The 19,407-nt window shown below is 35.5% G+C and overlaps 1 protein-coding gene across 2 annotated transcripts in view; it reads left to right on the top strand.

The window, feature by feature from the left end:
* Not10 (CCR4-NOT transcription complex subunit 10) overlaps positions 1–19,407 on the top strand; it is a 146,766-nt gene that overhangs the window by 75,731 nt on the left and 51,628 nt on the right. For both annotated transcript variants that reach the window (XM_081756986.1, XM_081756980.1), the window contains exons 12-13: positions 413–522; positions 7,662–7,740. In XM_081756986.1, the coding sequence (XP_081613112.1) occupies positions 413–522; positions 7,662–7,740 (189 nt within the window). The remainder of the gene's footprint in view (positions 1–412; positions 523–7,661; positions 7,741–19,407) is intronic.

Raw genomic sequence — 19,407 nt, 5'->3', positions numbered from 1 at the left:
ACAGCTTTGATGACCAGAGCCTCTGATGGCCAAATTAGAAACTATACAAAACTTAAATGACATGAAAAAAGCGTAAGGACCACTTTACCATGTGTAAATTACATTATGAAATACAATGCAATAGTTTTCTCGCAGTAATGTTCTTAAAATGGGACTTACTTTAAAGACACGCTGTACAAAAACTGTTGTCTTAGATCGTACTTTTATAATGTGTCTGCTGAAAGTATACAGAATATTGCCAAAGCTAGAATGAACAACATTCGGAGTCAAACGTATGTACCTTATCATTGCTGAAGTTCGAAATTAAATCAATAATAAAATGATGTATTGTAACAAATGGACAAAACCAAGAATTAATTAAATTTGTTCACTTTTTTTGAGAGAGATAAAGTATTATTTATTTATTTCCCAGCTTGGTATCCAAGTACACTACCTACGGCTAAAGCAGTTCTGGAATACAATCTAGCAGTTGCATATGCCGTGAGAGGAGAATTGGACAAAGCTGGAGAAACGCTTAAACATGTAAGTAACTTTCATTGTTATTAAGATATTACTAACAACTAATGTAAAATATTTATTCCCCCGGACTTTTGTTTCCGTAATAATTACTAGAAAATTTTTATAGAATTTATTATTTATTTATGACAGAAATCTTTCCCTAAAATTAGATTTTCCGTAATTGTGTACAAGTTTTATTGAGTAAGGCTTTAAAGTAAGTAACAGGTATGCATTAGTTATTACGGTGGTAAAATTTAATTAGGAGTCTTATTTATAGATTTGTCTTCGTGCAGCTAACACAGAAAATTAAAGCAAAGCGAGTTTTGTACATGATGCCAGTTTTATACATAATTGCCAGTTTTAATACAAATCTGCTATGGTTCCTCGATTGTCATATTTTTGTGTAATTTTTTTTTTTTTTTTTTTTTCATATTGGTAGGAAAGACACCATATTAGTTACGAATCATAATAAGAATATAATAGGTCAGTTTTGTGTACAGTAGATGAATTTAACTGTATCTGCGTTCTTAATTTTGTTTATTCATTACTGTTTCAACTATTGACATTTACGTATGGATGTGTGCTTATTTACCATTGGCGGTCGTCCGTGAAAATCTGATACAAATTAATTCTAAGCTACTATTTCTCAAATTATATAGTCGCCACAAAAAATGTTTTTCCGCGCTATACGTATTCATTTTGTGGACGGCAAGTCAGGAACCAGATACTTTGCTTTGTGATTATCAATTGATTTAGGTACATCAGTGGCTACAGGGTGGTAACAGAAAGTTCTTGTATTCTTTTGGAAGCCCAAGAAGTATTCACTGGCTTTGTGTTGTGTTCGTCGAAGATTGCAGACCTCTCAGAAACTGGTGCTTGCTGATCGTGTGGAGACAGAGCAGAAGTGGAGCCAAGGAAAAGTTATGTGAGAACGTGTGAGGAAAACTACGGCAACAAGAACTGCAGGTCCCAACTAGCCAGTGACACACAACATTTTCTGATCATTTAAAAAAAAAAAAAGTTAGAAACTGATCGGAGTCCCAGTTCTCTGTATTTTTTCTATATTGTATACGTAATTAAGTAATTTTTCTTATACTTATGGTCTTATATAAACTCTTCTCTCATCCTAATGTTTGTTTCTTCTGCTTTGTTGATCCTAATGATTTCGTTTAACAAAATAACTAACTAACTATGGCATATGGAACCCGGAGGTTCAATGCCGCGTTCACAAAAGCTCTCCACTGACTTCTATCCTTAGCTAACTGCATCCAGTTTCTACTTTGTATTCCAATCTTTGCGAGATCCATCTTAATATTGTCCTCCCATCTGCGCCTTGGTCTCCCTAATGGTCGTTTTCCGATTGGTCTTCCAGTCAAGACTTTGAAAGCGTTTCTACTTTCTTCCATTGTAGCTACATGACCCGCCCATCTAAGCCTCCTAGACTTGACGACCCTAACAATGTTGGGTAAACCATATAAATTATGTAGTTCCTCGTTGTGAAGTTTCCGCCATTCCCCATTCCCGTTCCTCTTGGGTCCGAATATTCGTCTCAGGATCTTGTTCTCAAATACTTTCAGTCTATGTTCTTCCCCCAGAGTAAGTGACCATGTTTCGCAACCATACAGAACAACAGGCATGATTATCGTTTTGTATGTTTTAAGCTTCACATTCCTCGACAGAATTCGCGACGACAAGAGATTTTGAACCGAATAATAACACGAATTCCCTGCTTTTAGCCTATATTTAATTTCTTCGTGAATATGACGTTTAACAAATAGTTTGCATAAATACGTATATTCTCTACTGAAGCGGTGTTACCCTCGTATTCACTCGAACGTGACGCTCATACCAGAGATTGAGGCTTAACATCTGTTAGAGAATTACACAGCCGCTAGGGTCTTTGTGAGCCTCGCAACGTGGGTAATTATGGGTTTCCAGCTTACGTTTTTTCTTATGAGAATGTCCCGCTCAATTTTAATTTAGGCAAGAGAATGTGGTCAACTAAGAGTGAAATTTGGCAATTTACAGTAGTTTTCTTTTGATAGTCCTGTTATTTGTATTTATTTATTTTTCAGTGTATTGTGTGTATGTCATGGTATAATAGTTTGAATTTTCATAGTTCCATTATGGAGCACTAATCTTATCTTTTTTTTTTAAAAAAAAAAAGGGGGGGGGGAAACTGTGATATATTGGCCAGTTCAGGCCTGCAGTTTTCTCGTATGCCCTCGAATGGGTTTTTCTTGGCCCCACTAGCTGTTTTCAATGTTCACATGGTCACTTAACGAGCACTCTTTGTCAAAGACAACACGAAAGAGACAGCAAATCCTTGGACTTTCAGAAGAGTAGTCCTGTGTAAGGTTGTGAAGGCCTGAAAAAAAAAAAAAAAAAAAAAAAACCGGAAAGTTTGGGAAAAATTGAAATTTTCGAATATTTTACTATATTATGCTTTTAAAATGAAAATTATTGTATATTTACTAGTTTAGAGTTAAGATAATTGAGTACTTATGTTTTTTGTATTCGAATAGGGGAAATTTTGTGGCAACAAATGTATGTGCACCACTCATACAGACACTTTAAATTTAGCATCGTAATGGAATGGATTTATGGCTGCAAAAGAAACTAAAACACAATCCGAGTTAGATTAATTAATATAGACGCATTAAAATTATGTAAGCAATCTTATGAAGTTCCCACTTGATGACAGAAAAGTTTTAAACTAACGGGACCAGAATCATTTTAGCTAATGTGTTAAATGAAACATATTTCATAGAGATATCTTCCTTGTGCTATGTAAAATTTCCGGAAATTTAAAACCCATTAGAAAAAATAATTTGTTCGGAAATATTGGCAAAAACCGGTAAATATAATGTAAAAACTAGTTCTTCGCCTGATGCTAGAGCGTTTCTATTTTAAGTGTACCCCTACTAGCGCCGTTGTCGATGTATGTTTTCCCAGACCTCCCTCGAAAGAGGAGAGAGAAGTTGCTGTGGCAGACATCCTTCAATAGTTGGATGTGGGCAGGGTTCTTTCCCCAAAGCAAAGGGAAGGTTTCCTCCGTAGGCGGGGGTGAAGCCGAAGAATGTTTCACTTTTTTTCTGAGGGCACTCTTGAAATAGAAAGGCTCTAATCTTACTTGCTCTAACATGTGTGCAGCATATATACAATGTATTTCGCTAACAGGAAAAATACTTAAAGCAACAGGTTTTAATTTTACTTTTGTGTTTTCTGATTTCTTGTAAAATCCTTCTTTATTATTTGCATATTTTTCGAATAACTCGAAAAGAAATGAGTAAATTTGAGCAGCGAGAAATATATTAAATGGTTGAATATGTGAAACTAACGTTCGTTATTATTACAAACTAGCAGAATACCCAGTCTTCGCACGGGAAAAATACATTTCATTTTGGACTTAAAGAGTCACCAATCAACTTATGGATTCCAAAACTAAGTATTTGATACTAATATCGGCCACTTACAATTATGTCACTATCACCCCTTAGAAGTACTAATGGGGCTGATTTTGGATTTAAACGGCATTGGCTGTTCATCTCAGCGACCGTAAATTATGGATTTGACACTAATAACAGCCATTTTCATCATGTTTATATCTCCCCCTTTCCTCTATCTTAAGTTACGGGGGTGAATTTGGATTTAAACGGCTGGAAGTGTCATTGTTCATCTCAGCGACCCCGAAAATTATGGATTCGATATTAATATCGGTCATTTTCGATATATCTTCCCCTTCCCTTCCCTCAAGTTGCACCTTCGTAGTGAAATGATAAAAGCCATCCCGAACCTCATCTATGTTGAAAATTTTACTGAGGTCTGTCGGGTGGTTCAACAGTTATTAAATTACAAGTATAGTGACTTTCATTTTGATGCATATAGATAATTTGTCGCACTAGAAAACAGATATGTGTTTCCATACAGAATTTTGTATATAAAGTTTATATAAAAATCTATATTAGAATATTAAATAATAGTAATTATATTTTTAGTGCACGAGTATTAGTGAAATTTGCCTGCTGCTCTTTCTTTTAAGAAGTAATTTGGTTAAAATTAACAAAACTTGACCAGATCAAAGAGCATATTAAGGACTCAGTTTCATTCAAAAGACTTATTTGTTGCAACAGAAACGCTTCATGATGATAGGCTTGTATGAAACTGTAAAAGTTCTGTAATTAATGCACATCCACGAATAAACGACTAAAAAGCACATAAAGGAAGTATTAATTTTCAAGAATAATTGTAACAGTTTTATTTTCGAGTGCTTTCTTCTTTTTTTTCAAATATTCGCAATATTGAAGTTTCTCAACTTACATTTTTCACGCGTTCAAAAAAAAAAAGAAAAAAAAGAAAGTTCCAGTACTAGTAAAATTAACCTACAAAGATTTTTATTTTTTTCCCCAATTTTTCCAGATTTTTCCGGAAAGAAATCGGAATAAAAACTTTTTTTACCAACAGGTTCAAAATTTCCGGAAATTTTACAACACTAGTCATATGTACTACCGCCTGGTGGCCACTCCTGTATCTAACTCACTATGAAAATCACATTCAGAAATTGAGAATTACATTCACAAATTGTGAAATCACATTCTTGTGTGTAGTGAAAATCACAAAGCGAAATATCTGGTCCCTAACTTGCCGTTCACATTTATTTTAATAACTTCGGAAGGATGTAGCTAACTTGACACAATTTTCGATAACATAGAGAGAGTAGCATTCTCTCGGAGGGAAAGGCCGAGGTGGCCCACAGATGACATGGATCCGAGACTCCACATTATTGACTGCGACTCGTAGATGATGCTTTAGCTGCTTTTACTTCCAGGTTTCTCCAGAGGGTGGATGAATTCCTGGGCCGCTTTGGAATGAGGGTAGAATGATAAGTAAATTACACTCACACCTGGGTTCGAACTCAGGCTGTCCGATTGGCAAGTAGACACTTTACTGACTACGCCAATGTAACTCTGTACAAAATATGTATGAAAATTTATTCGTCACCACCACCACCATCATCATCATCATCATCATTGACAAGCATTGTGAATCCATTATTAGCTGAAGGTCTCTTCAACTCGTCTTCACATACATCTGTATTGGGTGTTTTTTCCAAGTTAATTACACAGTACTTGATTTCGTCACACTACCTTGTATGAGGACTTCTCCTACGTCATTTCATTTCTCTTTGTATAAATTCAAGAATTGCTTTTGTCCATTGAACACCAATTCTTCTTGCAAAATTTCCAGTCCATGCCACTTCAGTGCTTTTATTTTCATAATAATACCCATCACTCCTGTAATTCTGATCCATATAATTCTTTTCCTGTCTTTGCGGGTGATTCCTAATACCTCTTCTTCATTGTGTAGTACAGCGTTTCCAAACCTTTTTCAACTTGCGGCACACTACGGGTGTTACTTGGATTCTCGCGGCACACTTATGGATATTATTATTTGTAAATATAAAACACAGTGGTATTTTTCTTTGATAATTGATCTCCTTCTTACAGAGAAGAAAGGTCTATCACTGGTTTTTCCCCGTGGTAAATGGGGCCGCGGTGGCTCAGTGGTAGAGCGTTCACCTCTGGTGCATGGGGTCCCGGGTTCAAACCCTGCTCCCGCCAAGTGAACTTTGTGGTGGACAAACACCGTGTGCGTGGGTTTTCTCGGGGTTCTCCCGTTTCCTCCCACTTTCTTCATTCCACCATTTCATTCATTTCTCATAATCACCGTCTCCTTTAGCCTAACCGGCATAACCGTGGGACGTAAAACTCACAGATTTCATTTTTCCCCGTGGTAAATCATTATGCTTATTTTTCATTCTAATTTAAAAATAGAAAACAATTGCAATGAAATATTGGACTCAGGTTTTTAAAAATACGCTTTCTTTTTAAAAAACTGTATCCAACTTTTTACTACGAAGGAAGATCACTAAATAACGAACGAACAAACAAATCTCTTTTACATTTAAAACACAAATGTAGGTAATTTGTCGAAAGGGTTGAATGATATTTTAAATTTTCAAGTTACGAAATAGTCTGCAATAATAAAGAAGCAATAATGGCCATAACAATGATAACCATTTTTTTTCAACATTATAAATGTACAGAACAGTAACCTGGTATGAAACTTAAAATTGGAGATTCATAGTAGATGTTCATAGTAATGTGAAATACAAATATAAATTTTTCCCTACGTTTTGCATTTTGATTGCTATAAAATTAATAATTTTGTTTCGATTCCTCGCGGCACACCAGCGACCCATTCACGGCAGACTAGTGTGCCGCGGCACACCGGTTGGGAAACGCTGGTGTAGTAGATTGTAAACGGTGAATGTCTGACTTTGGTTGTGTCCATATCTCCCTTGAACACGCCAAAACTGAACACGCTGACTCAGTGATACAGCGATCATCTCTGGTGCGTGGGGTCCCTGGAAGTTTGTAGTGGCCAGACACCGTCTGTGTGGTTTTTCTCAGGCTTTTCCTGTTTCTTATTTTCTTCATTCAACCATTTCATTCATTGTCATCATCACCGTCTCCCTTACCCTTGGAGCGTAATTATGGAACATTCAACTAGTAATTTCATTTCGTATTTAAAAACAGGCAGAACACACTCACTGAAAATGTTACGCTTTAGACTCATTGATGTTTAAGTTTTCAATATGAAGCTGTTCCTTCCGAAAACATTACTAGTACATAAAAATACAAGTATGTACTAAGAAATCATACACTTTTCGAATAGATTTGACAGTTCGAACAAACATGGAAGATAAATATATATATATATTAGTCTAATGCCCCTCAATTAAGAAAACAGATAATAGTTGGAAGTGAATGATAGTGAAATTGAATTTATTTTATGCTCTTCACTGGGAATCGAACCTGGGACCACGGGCATCAAAGGCACAAGTGCTAGCCAGTAGACCAGCAAGGAGAGCTAATAAACATGGAAGCTCGCATGGCTTACCTGGATATAAATTACTTCAGAACTGTACAGACTATAATGAACTTGGTTTCAAAGATCGTTCCTGGCAAGTTCCAACAAGAAGACACGCGGAAGATACAACTCCTTAGTATATTAAGAAGTGTTCTATGCATTGTATAAGTGAGGTTTTTTAAAGGTTAATATACATTTTGAAATTTTACTAATCTTCTTTCTTTGTTCAGGTCTGGATGTCTAAAGGTCCTTCCTGTGATGTTCCAATTCACGTTATAATGTTGGCGTTATACATTGAAATTCTCTTAGGTAAGTAAGAAAATTTCTTTTCTAACAACATGTAAATTTATAGTGCATACCAGGAATAAAAATTGATAGCCCCCCAGAAAGAGAGTTAGTTACGCTGAATGCGATGTTGCAAAATTTTACTTTGCATGCAGTCCTCCAATAGTTTTCATTGATGTATCACCAGACCCAGAGAAAACTGTTTAAGGATCTTCACTACAGCGAAATTAAACTACCGCTAATTTTAGAGGTTTTCTGTAATATCTTCAAAACAAATAAAAATATTCGAAAAGCAGAAACGTAGTGAACTAGACGATCCGATTTTGCATGTGATACCGTTATCACAACTCATCTATCTGCTTTCAATTTGCAACTGTAGATAAATTTAGCATTTTTTGCGAGTTCTGTAAATAGCGGCATACCAAAAGCAGATAGGTGAATTGTGGTAAAGGTATCGCATGCAAAATAGTATTGTCTAGTTCACTACGTTTCTGCTTTTCGAATATTTTCATTTGTTTTGAAGATGTTACAGAAAAACTTTAAAATTAGCGATAGTTTACTTTCGCTGTAGTGAAGACCTTTAAGAGGGATACCGTTGGAGAAGAACAGAAATATTTACTACAGTGTATTAGTTTCGAAAAAATTGTCAAGTGTGTTCTAGAAAATATATTTATGAGTTCGGTATATTTTATAAATAGAACATATTTTATGTGTTATCATTATAATTTAAATGAAATGAGAGATTTGTGTGAAATATGATTAATTAAATGGTGGATATTTGTTAGGAAATTAATACGTAGATTTTGAATAAAGCGAATCCTGTTGAAACTTATCAGCGTGGAAGTATTCCATCATTCTCTTCCTAAATCACAGAAGGAACACTAGTTCTGGCTGACGTATGTGTTATTTTTCCAATTTTTCAAAACTAATCACAATCACTGTAGAATTCGCATTTAAGGGGGAATTATTGTGATACAAAGTTATTTCCTCCATTTATCATATACAAGGCATATCCTTTAGCATAAAGTTACAAGCACTGTCAGCCTTCCTTTTCCCTTTCGTGGTTGTTCCTCATTGCTGCGTGGAGTCTATTGCGAAGTAACATGTGTTTATAATGGCTGCGCCGATTCAGAATCCCGCCAAATGTGAAATGCACTCACAAGGTACGTTTTCTTCAAGCACAAGGTAAGATCCAGTGAATATTCTCAAAACAGTTGTTCTCGTTTATGAAATATCTGCTGAACAACACTTCCACAACGATGAAGAGATCAACGACGATGTTCTAATATGATTTCAGCAACAGACATTAGAATTCTATGAATTCCGGATACAGAAGACTACAGAAGCTAATATTTCGAGTTAACAAATGTTAGGAAAATGATGGCAGTTACGTCGAAAAATAGTACCTGCGTCACTAAGTTGTAAAACATTTTCTCAAATACATATATATATATATATATATTTAAATAAATACTAGTCGTTGTAACCTTACTTTCCGTACCCGCCTCGCGAGAGCACAAGAGAAATAGACGCATATCAGTAACAATAAAAGCATTGCGTATCCAGTGCCATAATCGTTCTAGAATACTACTTCTCATGAGATCAGCGAAGTGGAGCAGGGTCGGGTCCGGTCGTAGGGAAGACGGATGGCCGTTTGTACTTGTCAGGTGGTGTTGGCATTGCAGCACCACCCAGCATCGTGAGGACAATTAGGAAACTACTCGAAAGAAAGAAGTAGCGAACTTCGATCTAAAAAGCCATCATTAACAGCGAAGGGGAGTCGACGTGCTGACCGCACATTACCGCAAAGGCATGAGTGCTACAGGCTGGCTGGTAGGCCCTGGCCCCCCTAAGGGGTGTTGCACCTGGAATTTTAAGTGTTTCACTTACCTTAATTGCGTCTAATGAAATTAAATCTATGTGGTTTCGGTGGTTCTTGCTATTATCTTTTTTCAACAGAACTGGGTTACTCACAAGCACATTCAGTCGCTTAGAGATATACCTTGCACTGATATGTACAAGGCTGGATATTTTTTTTTAAAAATATTGAAACAACTGGCTTCCTTTATATTTGCGTTTCGTACAGTGATGATAATTCTGTGCACTACTGGAAGCAACTGACTTCACATCTCGAAGAAAAATTATTTCTTGGCACAAACTTTTTCAATATATTAATGTTACGTTATTATTGAATTATGGAGTGTATATAAACAATGAAAATAGTGAAAAATAAAAAAAAAACTTTGTAAAAACTAGTAGCAAGAACTTCAGAAACCGTACAGATTTAACTTTATTAGAAGGAATGAAGGTAAAGGCAAAACTTATCGTTAATAATAAACACAAAAGGTACATAATATGTATAAATAGGCGTCCACTCATCTTTTGTTGGAATTGATCGTAAATAAATGTATAAAAATAGAATAAAGTTTTTATGGTATATATATAAAGCCCTCAAAGTTATTTGACAAATATTTACAAATACTGGATATGAGTGCATTTACATACTCTGTAGATGTCATCCCGACAGACCATTTCATCCCAAACTTGTTACAACATGTCAGCGATAGTGTTGTCATTGGCAGTTGTGGTTTGCATTATCGATTTTGGGATACTTGCAGGAAGAGGAGAAAGAGAGACATCCTTGTCATAACTCCACAGAAGTAAAGCAAATGAGGTTAGGTCTGGAGAACGAGGAGGCTAGAAGAGTAGATTCTGGTCATCTTCACGTCAACACCTACTCTATTGCATCGCTTAGTGTTGTTTCAAAAAATGCTTTTACTTCCTTGTAGAAATGAAATGAGATTATAACCTGTATCAATATGAAGTAATTAATGTTCTTGTACAGTTGAGAAACAAGCCATTCCGTGAGCATCACAGCATAGAAACTTAAGGTAAATGGAGGATAGCTGTATCAGCGAACGGTAGTCTCGCAAAAACTCTCTTTCGTCATGAGCTCCTGAAGTTCACTACAGAAAATCTATCTTTGGTGGTAATCATACGGTGTTAAAGCCTGAAGAATGGTTAGATGATACAGATGTATTCATATTTGCTTCTGTTAAATTGACCACACTGTTGGTTGTAGCATCCTGAGTTCCCTGTTGACTCTTACAATCAAATGGGTTTACAGGACTCCTTCGAAGAATGTCTTACGTGTTCTGTTGCTCTTCTGTCACACTGTCTCCTGGATCTGAACTGTGCATTCTACCTGCGAGTAGAATTATCAGATGTGTCCATGCGTTGAGTTCGGAAATGCCTTTGGACATAGTAATTGACACTTTCATGACATTTGAGCATCAAAAATGCTTTACGTTGCTCGTTTGCCTGGCTCACGAGACTAAATTTGGAATTACTGAACACTAGCTGAAACCAGGGGCGGATCCAAAGGGAGGCGATCAAGGCAACCCCCCCCCCCCCCCTTAGAAGAGGAAACTTTCTTATTCTATATATAAATAAAACCCATCTCAGAGTTTGGAGCTCTTAAAAGTAGCTCTAAGTAGCAGTATTACAACCTACCGCCCTCCCCCCCAGAAGTCCATCCTGGATCCGGCGCAGGCTGAAACGTGAAGAAAACTGATTTTCCTTCAATCTGTGCAGTTGATCATGTTTCGTACCGTGCCTAGAAAACAACATTGAAATATCGACTCATATTTATAATAACGGTGTATATGTATGCATATATAGAACAAATTAATCCCGAAGCTGAGTGAAAAAGAGCATACATAATGAAGACGGCATTTCGGTAGGAGGTAGAATGATTAGGTGTATACGGTTTGCAGATGGTATAGCACTTGTTGCGGAATCTGAAAAGAAAATCAATAACATGTTAGGAAACTTCAAGACTGTCAAAAATATGGGATGAAAATAAATGTTAGGAAGACAAAAGCCATGGTGATTGGAACCAAGCGGTGGATATATACAAAAAGAAAGGGAGAAATTAGAACAGGTGACTCGTTTTCGATACCTGGATAGTAGTATTATTGGTAATAGGAAGTGCAAACATGAAATAAAAGCAAGGATAGGAATGACGAAAGAAGCGTTTAGGAGGGAAAAAAGTCTATTTTGTAGTCGTTCAATAAAGAGTTGAGAAAAAGACTCATAAAATGCTTCGTTTGGAGTATTATAGTGATTGAGACAGAAACATGTACTCCCATGCGCAAAAAATATTGCGCGTATACTGTAACTCACAATTTTTCGCAATTATTCCATTTTCCATATGTTTATTGGTAAAATTCAGTTATTAGTACGTGGAGATAATAGAAAGCAATCCATCTAAGGAGATATTTCCAAAAAATATAATAAAATAATAAAAATATAAGCAAAAAACAAAATTATGTTCGGTTTTGTGTATACTGGCAATAATGTTTTCGAGGGAATTTTTGGAGTAGCACAGCACGATTGCAGAGGGAATAACAAGATTAGTAGGAGAAGACCTGAACCAAGGAATGGAAATTGGAGTAAAATATTGCATTTATTGGCTTAAATCTAGGGTGTAAATTGTCTGCCAAATATAAATTAGCTTCTGTAAGCAAGATGTTATGCGAAAATATATAAACAAAGAGAAAAACTGTTGTCTTAAGTTTGGAAGTGACATGCTCTATAGCCATGAGCATTTATTTCTTAAGAAAAAGATAGGCAACAAGAGAAAATCTGTGTGGGCAAGTGGGTAGTGTGACGGACTAGTAATTCTTATATTGTTTTGACACCAGATCGAATCCCATCCGGTCCTGTTCAATTTTTTTTCTTTACAAAACATTGTAGAAAGTGTATAATTTTTATGTTAATAAGAAACGAAATAATATAATAATGAAATAACTTTTTGTTTTTCTGATGACGTATTTTTTCAGAATTAGCTTACTATTTATTACTAAAGCGATTGTTTTTAGTTTATGGTATGGTATCCTTAACCGTTCCCTCTCCGTTTTTACACAGCTTCAACTCACTGCGAGTGTCTGTGAGTCAGGAACAGGAAAAAACAAAACAAGAGCAACCTGCAGCTTTATACACAGCGTGAGGAACACAGTCACAGCGATAGCTCGTTGTCATGAAGAAAAAAAACTGTTCTAGTGTTTCTGTGTGTGTGTTTCTTTTTAAAGTATTGACTCTCTCTCTCTCTCTCCTTTTGTTTCATATCCACAAGTGCAACGAATGCAAGTCTGTGTGAAAAAAAAAACCAAGAGTGCTTTCTTTAAACAAAACTAAATTTTACAGCTCTCTTTGTGAGGAACGCGAATGCTTCCAAAAGATGCCATGAATATTAACTATAATCGTACCGAATTATACAGTAGCATGAAAAATTGATAATAAAATGATGTAACATGCATAAGCTTTTTTTTCTAGAGTAACCACACATTAAACATAACAAATTAAATTTTTGGGATTACAAATTATCACAGTACGTGTCGGTGTAGGCCTATTCGTTTTCACATTCGAGCGACGAAGGAAGAAAGTGTGGTGATAGTTATAAAAACCGAATACTAGATTTCAATAAATTCAAGTTACATGGCTCCTACATATCGAAAAAAATGATTTTTCGATGTCTGTCCATCTATTTGTCTCTCGGTTCATCACGCTTTTACACGCACTCAAATAGAGGCCATACTGTTCAACGTATCTGCACCGAATTCTAGACATAACGTTTTAATAACATAATATCTTTCGAATTTTATGTCCTTCGACACCTAAAAGCAAGGGTAATTTACTGAAGGATTTAAATTTAAAATAATTCAATTTTCTCAAATAAAAAAAAAGCTGTGACGATTATATTTACTTTTGATAAATATATATTTTATTAACAAATCTCCACCACATATGAATAATTTTTCTGAAAAAATATATATGGTGTAATTTACTGTATGGTATGCGTTCTTTTTGCACAATTTTCTCAACCACATTTCATAAATAAACGTATCATTAATTACCTAACAATATGACAACTCGTTCGAAGGAGTAGCTTAATCTTAGGGTGAGCTTTCCCCAGATGGTTTTCCCATTAACGCCTCAGGCAATTTTGTTCATATTTCGTAAAGAAATATTTCATTAATAAACTAACATAGAGCATAAATAGTTTATTCCGATAACATACAGAAGAAGTGGTTTTCTCAAGGGTTGATTTTTTTTTGGACAATTGTCTCAGTAATAACTGAGACAAATTTGTTCTAATTTCAGTAAAAATATTTTCTGTAATAATCTTACAATATGATATAACTCGCTTGTTCCGAAAAGAAAAATCCAAAAGAGATAGTTTACTTTGACAGTGAAATTTTTCCCGACGATTTGCTTAAAAATTACTCGATATACTGTCAAAAGTACAGATAGAAGAGTTTACCTTTGGGGGTAAGCTTTTCCCGATGACCTTCCTAAAAACAACTCAGGAGATGTTTGTTGTTCATATTTTATAAATACGTGTTACATAAATAACCTAGCTATATGGTATAATTCCCTCATCCGGAAAATCTAGAAATGGTATATTACTTTTGACACTAAGTTTTACCCTGCGATTTTCTCAAGAACGACTCAGGCGATTGTGTTCGTATTTCATAAATAAATGTTTTATGAAAACACTAACAATATAGCATAGCTCGTTTGTACTGAAAAGATCCACAAGGGATAATTTATTCTTGGGGATGACTTTTTGCATAATTTTCTCAGAAATTACTCAGACGCTTTTGCTTATAGTTCACATACAATTATATCCTTTATAATTCTAATATATGGATCAAGTTATTTCTAACGGAAATATGACCAATGGGTACTTTACTTTTGGGCCTGAAGTTTCTTCTAGCAAAGTTTTCCAAAACATTATTTTATTCGCAATTTCCCAAATAAATGTTTCAATAACAGTTGCAGCCTAACGTAAGTCAGTGTAAAAAATTCGAGCGAGAAAGTACAGTGCGTTTACTCCGTACCCTTTCTTAAATATATTTTTAAATGTTACACCTAATCACAATTTTCCGAACAAAATCGAAACTTCTTTTTAAATGTGCCTTGTTGTGGTCAAATGGTTCAAGTGCATTGGTTCTGGATTAGATTTCCAGTGAGAGCTAGTGTATCTTCATCCAAGAGATGTGACACGTCGGTGCAAAGAAGAAAGTGTTTAAATAAGCCTAACCAAGCTAATCAACAAAAGAAATAATACAAGTTACGAAATTATCGTAGAAACGTTGTTAATATTAGGTAGGTTCGACTGGAATGTCCAAACAATTGTCAATTCCAAAGGTCTTTGTTTTCGTCCGGCGGGAGCTCATGTGGTTCGGATTTCACGTTAATCAGTAGGTCCACGTCTCATATAGCCTCGCTGCTGAAAGGGACGATAAACTCAAAATCACATCACACATCTTTGTTTTCGCCTTTGTTTTAGCTCATAAATGTCTCAGTCATAAGCTCTTTAGTGGTTAGCGTACGCGCCTTTGGCGTGGAAGACCCGGCTTCGATTCCTGGCGAGAGCTCACGTGGTTCGGAGTCCACGTTAATCAGTAGGCCGACGTCTCATATAGCTTCGTTGCTGAACGAGACGTTAAACTCAAACTCAATATCTTTGTTCATAAATGTCTTTGTGTATGGTTTTGCATATACGTGGCATGGACATTAAATTTTGATTTCTACGCCATATGTATCTAATTACATACACACCTATAGAACGAACACAACAAACTTGGAATATCTACATTGTTTGCGTATGGAAAATAATCACGCTCTACTGTACAGGACAACCGTGTGTATGGAATTCCATACACATGGCAATCAACGTATTAAGAAATGTATAATAATAAGAATTAATAATAATAATAATAATAATAATAATAATAATAATAATAATAATAATAATAATAATAATAATAATAATAATAATAAACAGAAAACGATACGATCACTTACACAATTTATAAATATAAGTTAACATTTAATAAGCATATAACTGCAATGGAATTAAGTTGTTTCTCTCTCTCCCTGAACGCTACAGCCCTTATTGTTCTAAGGCGTAGAAGAGAACTTGTGGCATCCACGATTTGGGGCGGTGTGTGGTCACAACTTGGTATCCCTTTGTTGTTAGTCCTAGCTTTCTAGACGGATGCAGTTATTACCGGTAGAATATACAAGCAAATAGACTTTTGTATTACTATTAAAGTAAATAATTACACTCATTCCTTCAATGTGATACTTGTGGTTGCTTAACCGTATACAGACAGCTGATCCATGAAAAAATCGTTAATAATAATAATAATAATAATAATAATAATAATAATAATAATAATAATAATAATAATAATAATAATAATAATAATAATAAATAACAGGAACTCGACAAATATTCTTGCAAATAATAGGAAAAAGTTTGCGTCACACTGTTCACTTTGCTGGACACACCAGTGTGGCGCGTTATACCGATTATGGCACACTGGAATATAGGGTATGTTTTTTTTTTTTTTTTCAACTATTCCAACTGCTTCAATTGAAATGGATCTATAATAATAAGAGAATGAATTTAGTCTTCTTACCCTTCAATTTAGAAATAAGGTTCGCGAGAATTTCATAAAAGAATAATATACTCAGAATTGTATATAGTAGTTTGTTTTATTCGAAATTACATACCGGTACTTCCTGCAACTGTTTTTTGATTGAAATGATTTGAAATGAAATTTTTAAGTTTTGCGTCCCACGATTATGCCGGATAGGCTAAAAGAGACAGTGATGATAAGAAATGAATGAAATGGTGGAATGAAAAAAGTGGGATAAAACGGGAGAACCTCGAGAAAACCCACGCACACAGTGTTTGTCCAGCACAAGGTTCACTTGGCGCGAGCATAGATCGAACCAAGGACTCCATGCACCAAAGGTGAACGCTCTACCACTGAAATACCGTGGTCTCTGAAATTACTTATGGAACTACCGAGAACTATGCTGTAATATTTGAATGTGCTCCAAGTTTACAATAATTAGTTTAGTTAAATTCATTATTAACAATTAAATAATTGCATTCATTATTAACAGGTAAATGCTGCTGATGCAAAGACTTAAATCTAGCGATACCGCGAGCGTAAGTATTAAACAGAGGGATTTTAAAGAGCCCCCTGAACTGGGGGCCCTGGGCTCCATTGGCTCTGCCCTTAATCCGCTAATACCTATAGATTAATTAAAGGGGACGGGCCGGGTCCGTTCTAAAAATTCCGGCCCGTGCAGACCTCTAGCTCCTGTGTATATGCTATCTGAAAATACAGTAGAGTTTCGCTTATCCGACATAAAACAGGCAGGCAGAACGCCGGATAATATGGATGTGTTAAGGAAAGACCTATAAAAAGTCAAACTATGATATAATTTTACACATTACGCATCTAATTATCATCTTTGCAAGAAACAAATATAATGCATTGACTCAGTGATATCCAGCGTGAGGTCCTGGAAGCTGTCCCTTACCAAACCTCAAGCACTTTTTAATAAACCTACTTTTTCCCTTTTGAGTTTTTTTTTTTTTTTTTTTTTTTTTTTTTTTTTTTTTTTTTTTTTTTTTTTTATGATGTCAGATTACTTTGAGTCAGTGTCCAAACTGTGGACAATGCGTTGTTGTTATAATTCTAACAAGTAACACTTCCCAAGTGTAACACTCCGATTTTGATAAAATTTGGCAGGTAGATACTATACATAAAATAAACAAATAAATGCTTTTTTTTTTTTTTTTTGCTGAAAAACGGTTTTAGGGGGCAAAAGCCCTCACCCAAAATTTGAAAGTTGACGCTCGAAAGGCAAAAACAAGTAGACCAGTGAACGAAATTGTGAACAGATATTGCGGACATAATACGTGTTTTGTATTTTCCTGGAAAAAACGGTTAGGTGGGGCACAGATCCCTCCAAACCTTTGATCATGAAATATCAAAAGTGCTAATAACAGTATGTCAGAAGTCCTAAATTTACATGAAGAATTGGAACAAAACTTTGTGTTAGGACAATAAGCAAAAAATAAACAAATTCGGCTTTTTTATTTCCTGCGAAAAAACGGTTTTAGAGGACAAAAGGTCCCCCCCCCCCATGAATTTTGAAATTTGACGCAAGAAAGGCAAGAAAAATGTACCGAACTGAATGAAATTGTTCACAAATGTTGTAGAGGTAAGATGAGGAAATACGTGCTTCGTATTTTCCTGAAAAGAGAAAAAAACCTTTTGAGTGGACCGAGGCGTTGAGTGTCGGAAGGATTAGACCGAAGTGAATGAAATTGTCTGTAGATATTGGATATGAAAAATAAAGCCTCTCGTGTTTCACAAGTGTCTCCATCAGATTTCTTCAAATTTGGCAGATCAACAACAAGCACAAACAGTATAGCGTATTTTGTAGTATTTCACGAGGCAACTTTAACCCTTACAATGTTTTTCCGCATAAACAAAAACACGTGCCGATTAATTTCCTGTTTGCTGTTGATGTGCCAAAATTGATAGGGACATCTTTAAAACACGAAAGTCCTTATTTTACATACAGTCTATACAATATCTACACACAATTTCATTTGCTTCGGTCCACTCCTTCCTGCACTTTTACGGTAATATTAACTTTTTTTTGGAGGGGCTCTAGGCCCCAACACTGTTTTTTCATACAAATTAAAATGCATTTCATTTATTGTTTTGCAAATTGTCCCTATACGAAGTTTCGTTGCAATTCTCCATACTCTTTAGGAACTTCTGACGTATACATACTTATTTGCACTTTTGATATTTCCTAATCAACAGCTTAGAAGGTCCGAGCCCCACTCAATCGCTTTTTTCCAGGAAAATACGAAACACAATTACCTCAATTTACGTCTAGAATATCTGTGCACGATTTCAAAATTTGGGGGGGGGAATTCTGCTCCCTAAAACCAATTTTTCGCAGAAAATAAACCTTTTTTTGCGTATTGTCCCTACACAATGTGTCGTTCCAATTCTTCATGTCCTTTAAGCACTTCTGACATTGTTTTGGAGGGGTCTGTGTCCCACCGAAACTTTTTTTTTTTTCAGGAAAATACGGAACCCATACTCCCTCATTTTTCGTCTACAATATCTGTGCACAATTTCATTCATTTCGGTTCACTTCTTCTTGCCTTTCGGGCGTCAACTTTCATCATTTTGGATAGGAGATTTTGTCCCCTAAAACAGGCATTCGTTTAGTTTTTGCGTATTGTCCATACACAAAGTGTCATCGGAATTCTTCGTCCTTTACACACATCAGACATATTGTTACTAGCACTTTTGATATTTCATGATCAAAGGTTTGGAGGGGTCTGCGTCCCACCTAACCGTTTTTTCCAGGAAAATACAAAACACGTATTCCTTCATTTTACGTCTGCCATATCTGTGCACAATTTCGTACACTTTGGTCCACTTGTTTTTGTCTTTCGGGCGTCAACTTTCAAAAATCGGAGTGTTACACTTGGGAAGTGTTACTTGTAAGAATATACCGTAATGCCATTGATACCAGGTGGAATTAAAGAACACTTTTAAATGGGATTACAATTTCGTTTCCAGTCTGTTTATAACATTACTGTATTAGAACGATACACTCATTGCCATTTGCTAGTTTTGTTATGTGATATACGTAGCAGACAGTTTTCCTTACATGTCTCTAGAAAATATTTTTTGATTTCGTGTGAGTTAGAATTAAGTTTGACCGGTTCATAAATGACAAGTAAGAAACGTTTAAGAGAAATACAGAACTGTTGCATTATTATTA

Source organism: Thermobia domestica, chromosome 1 (genome assembly GCF_964235325.1).
Source record: "Thermobia domestica chromosome 1, izTheDome1.hap1.1, whole genome shotgun sequence".
NCBI classification, from domain to species: domain Eukaryota; kingdom Metazoa; phylum Arthropoda; class Insecta; order Zygentoma; family Lepismatidae; genus Thermobia; species Thermobia domestica.
Note: the sequence above shows the minus strand (reverse complement) of the source record. Positions and strands in the feature narration are given on the sequence as shown.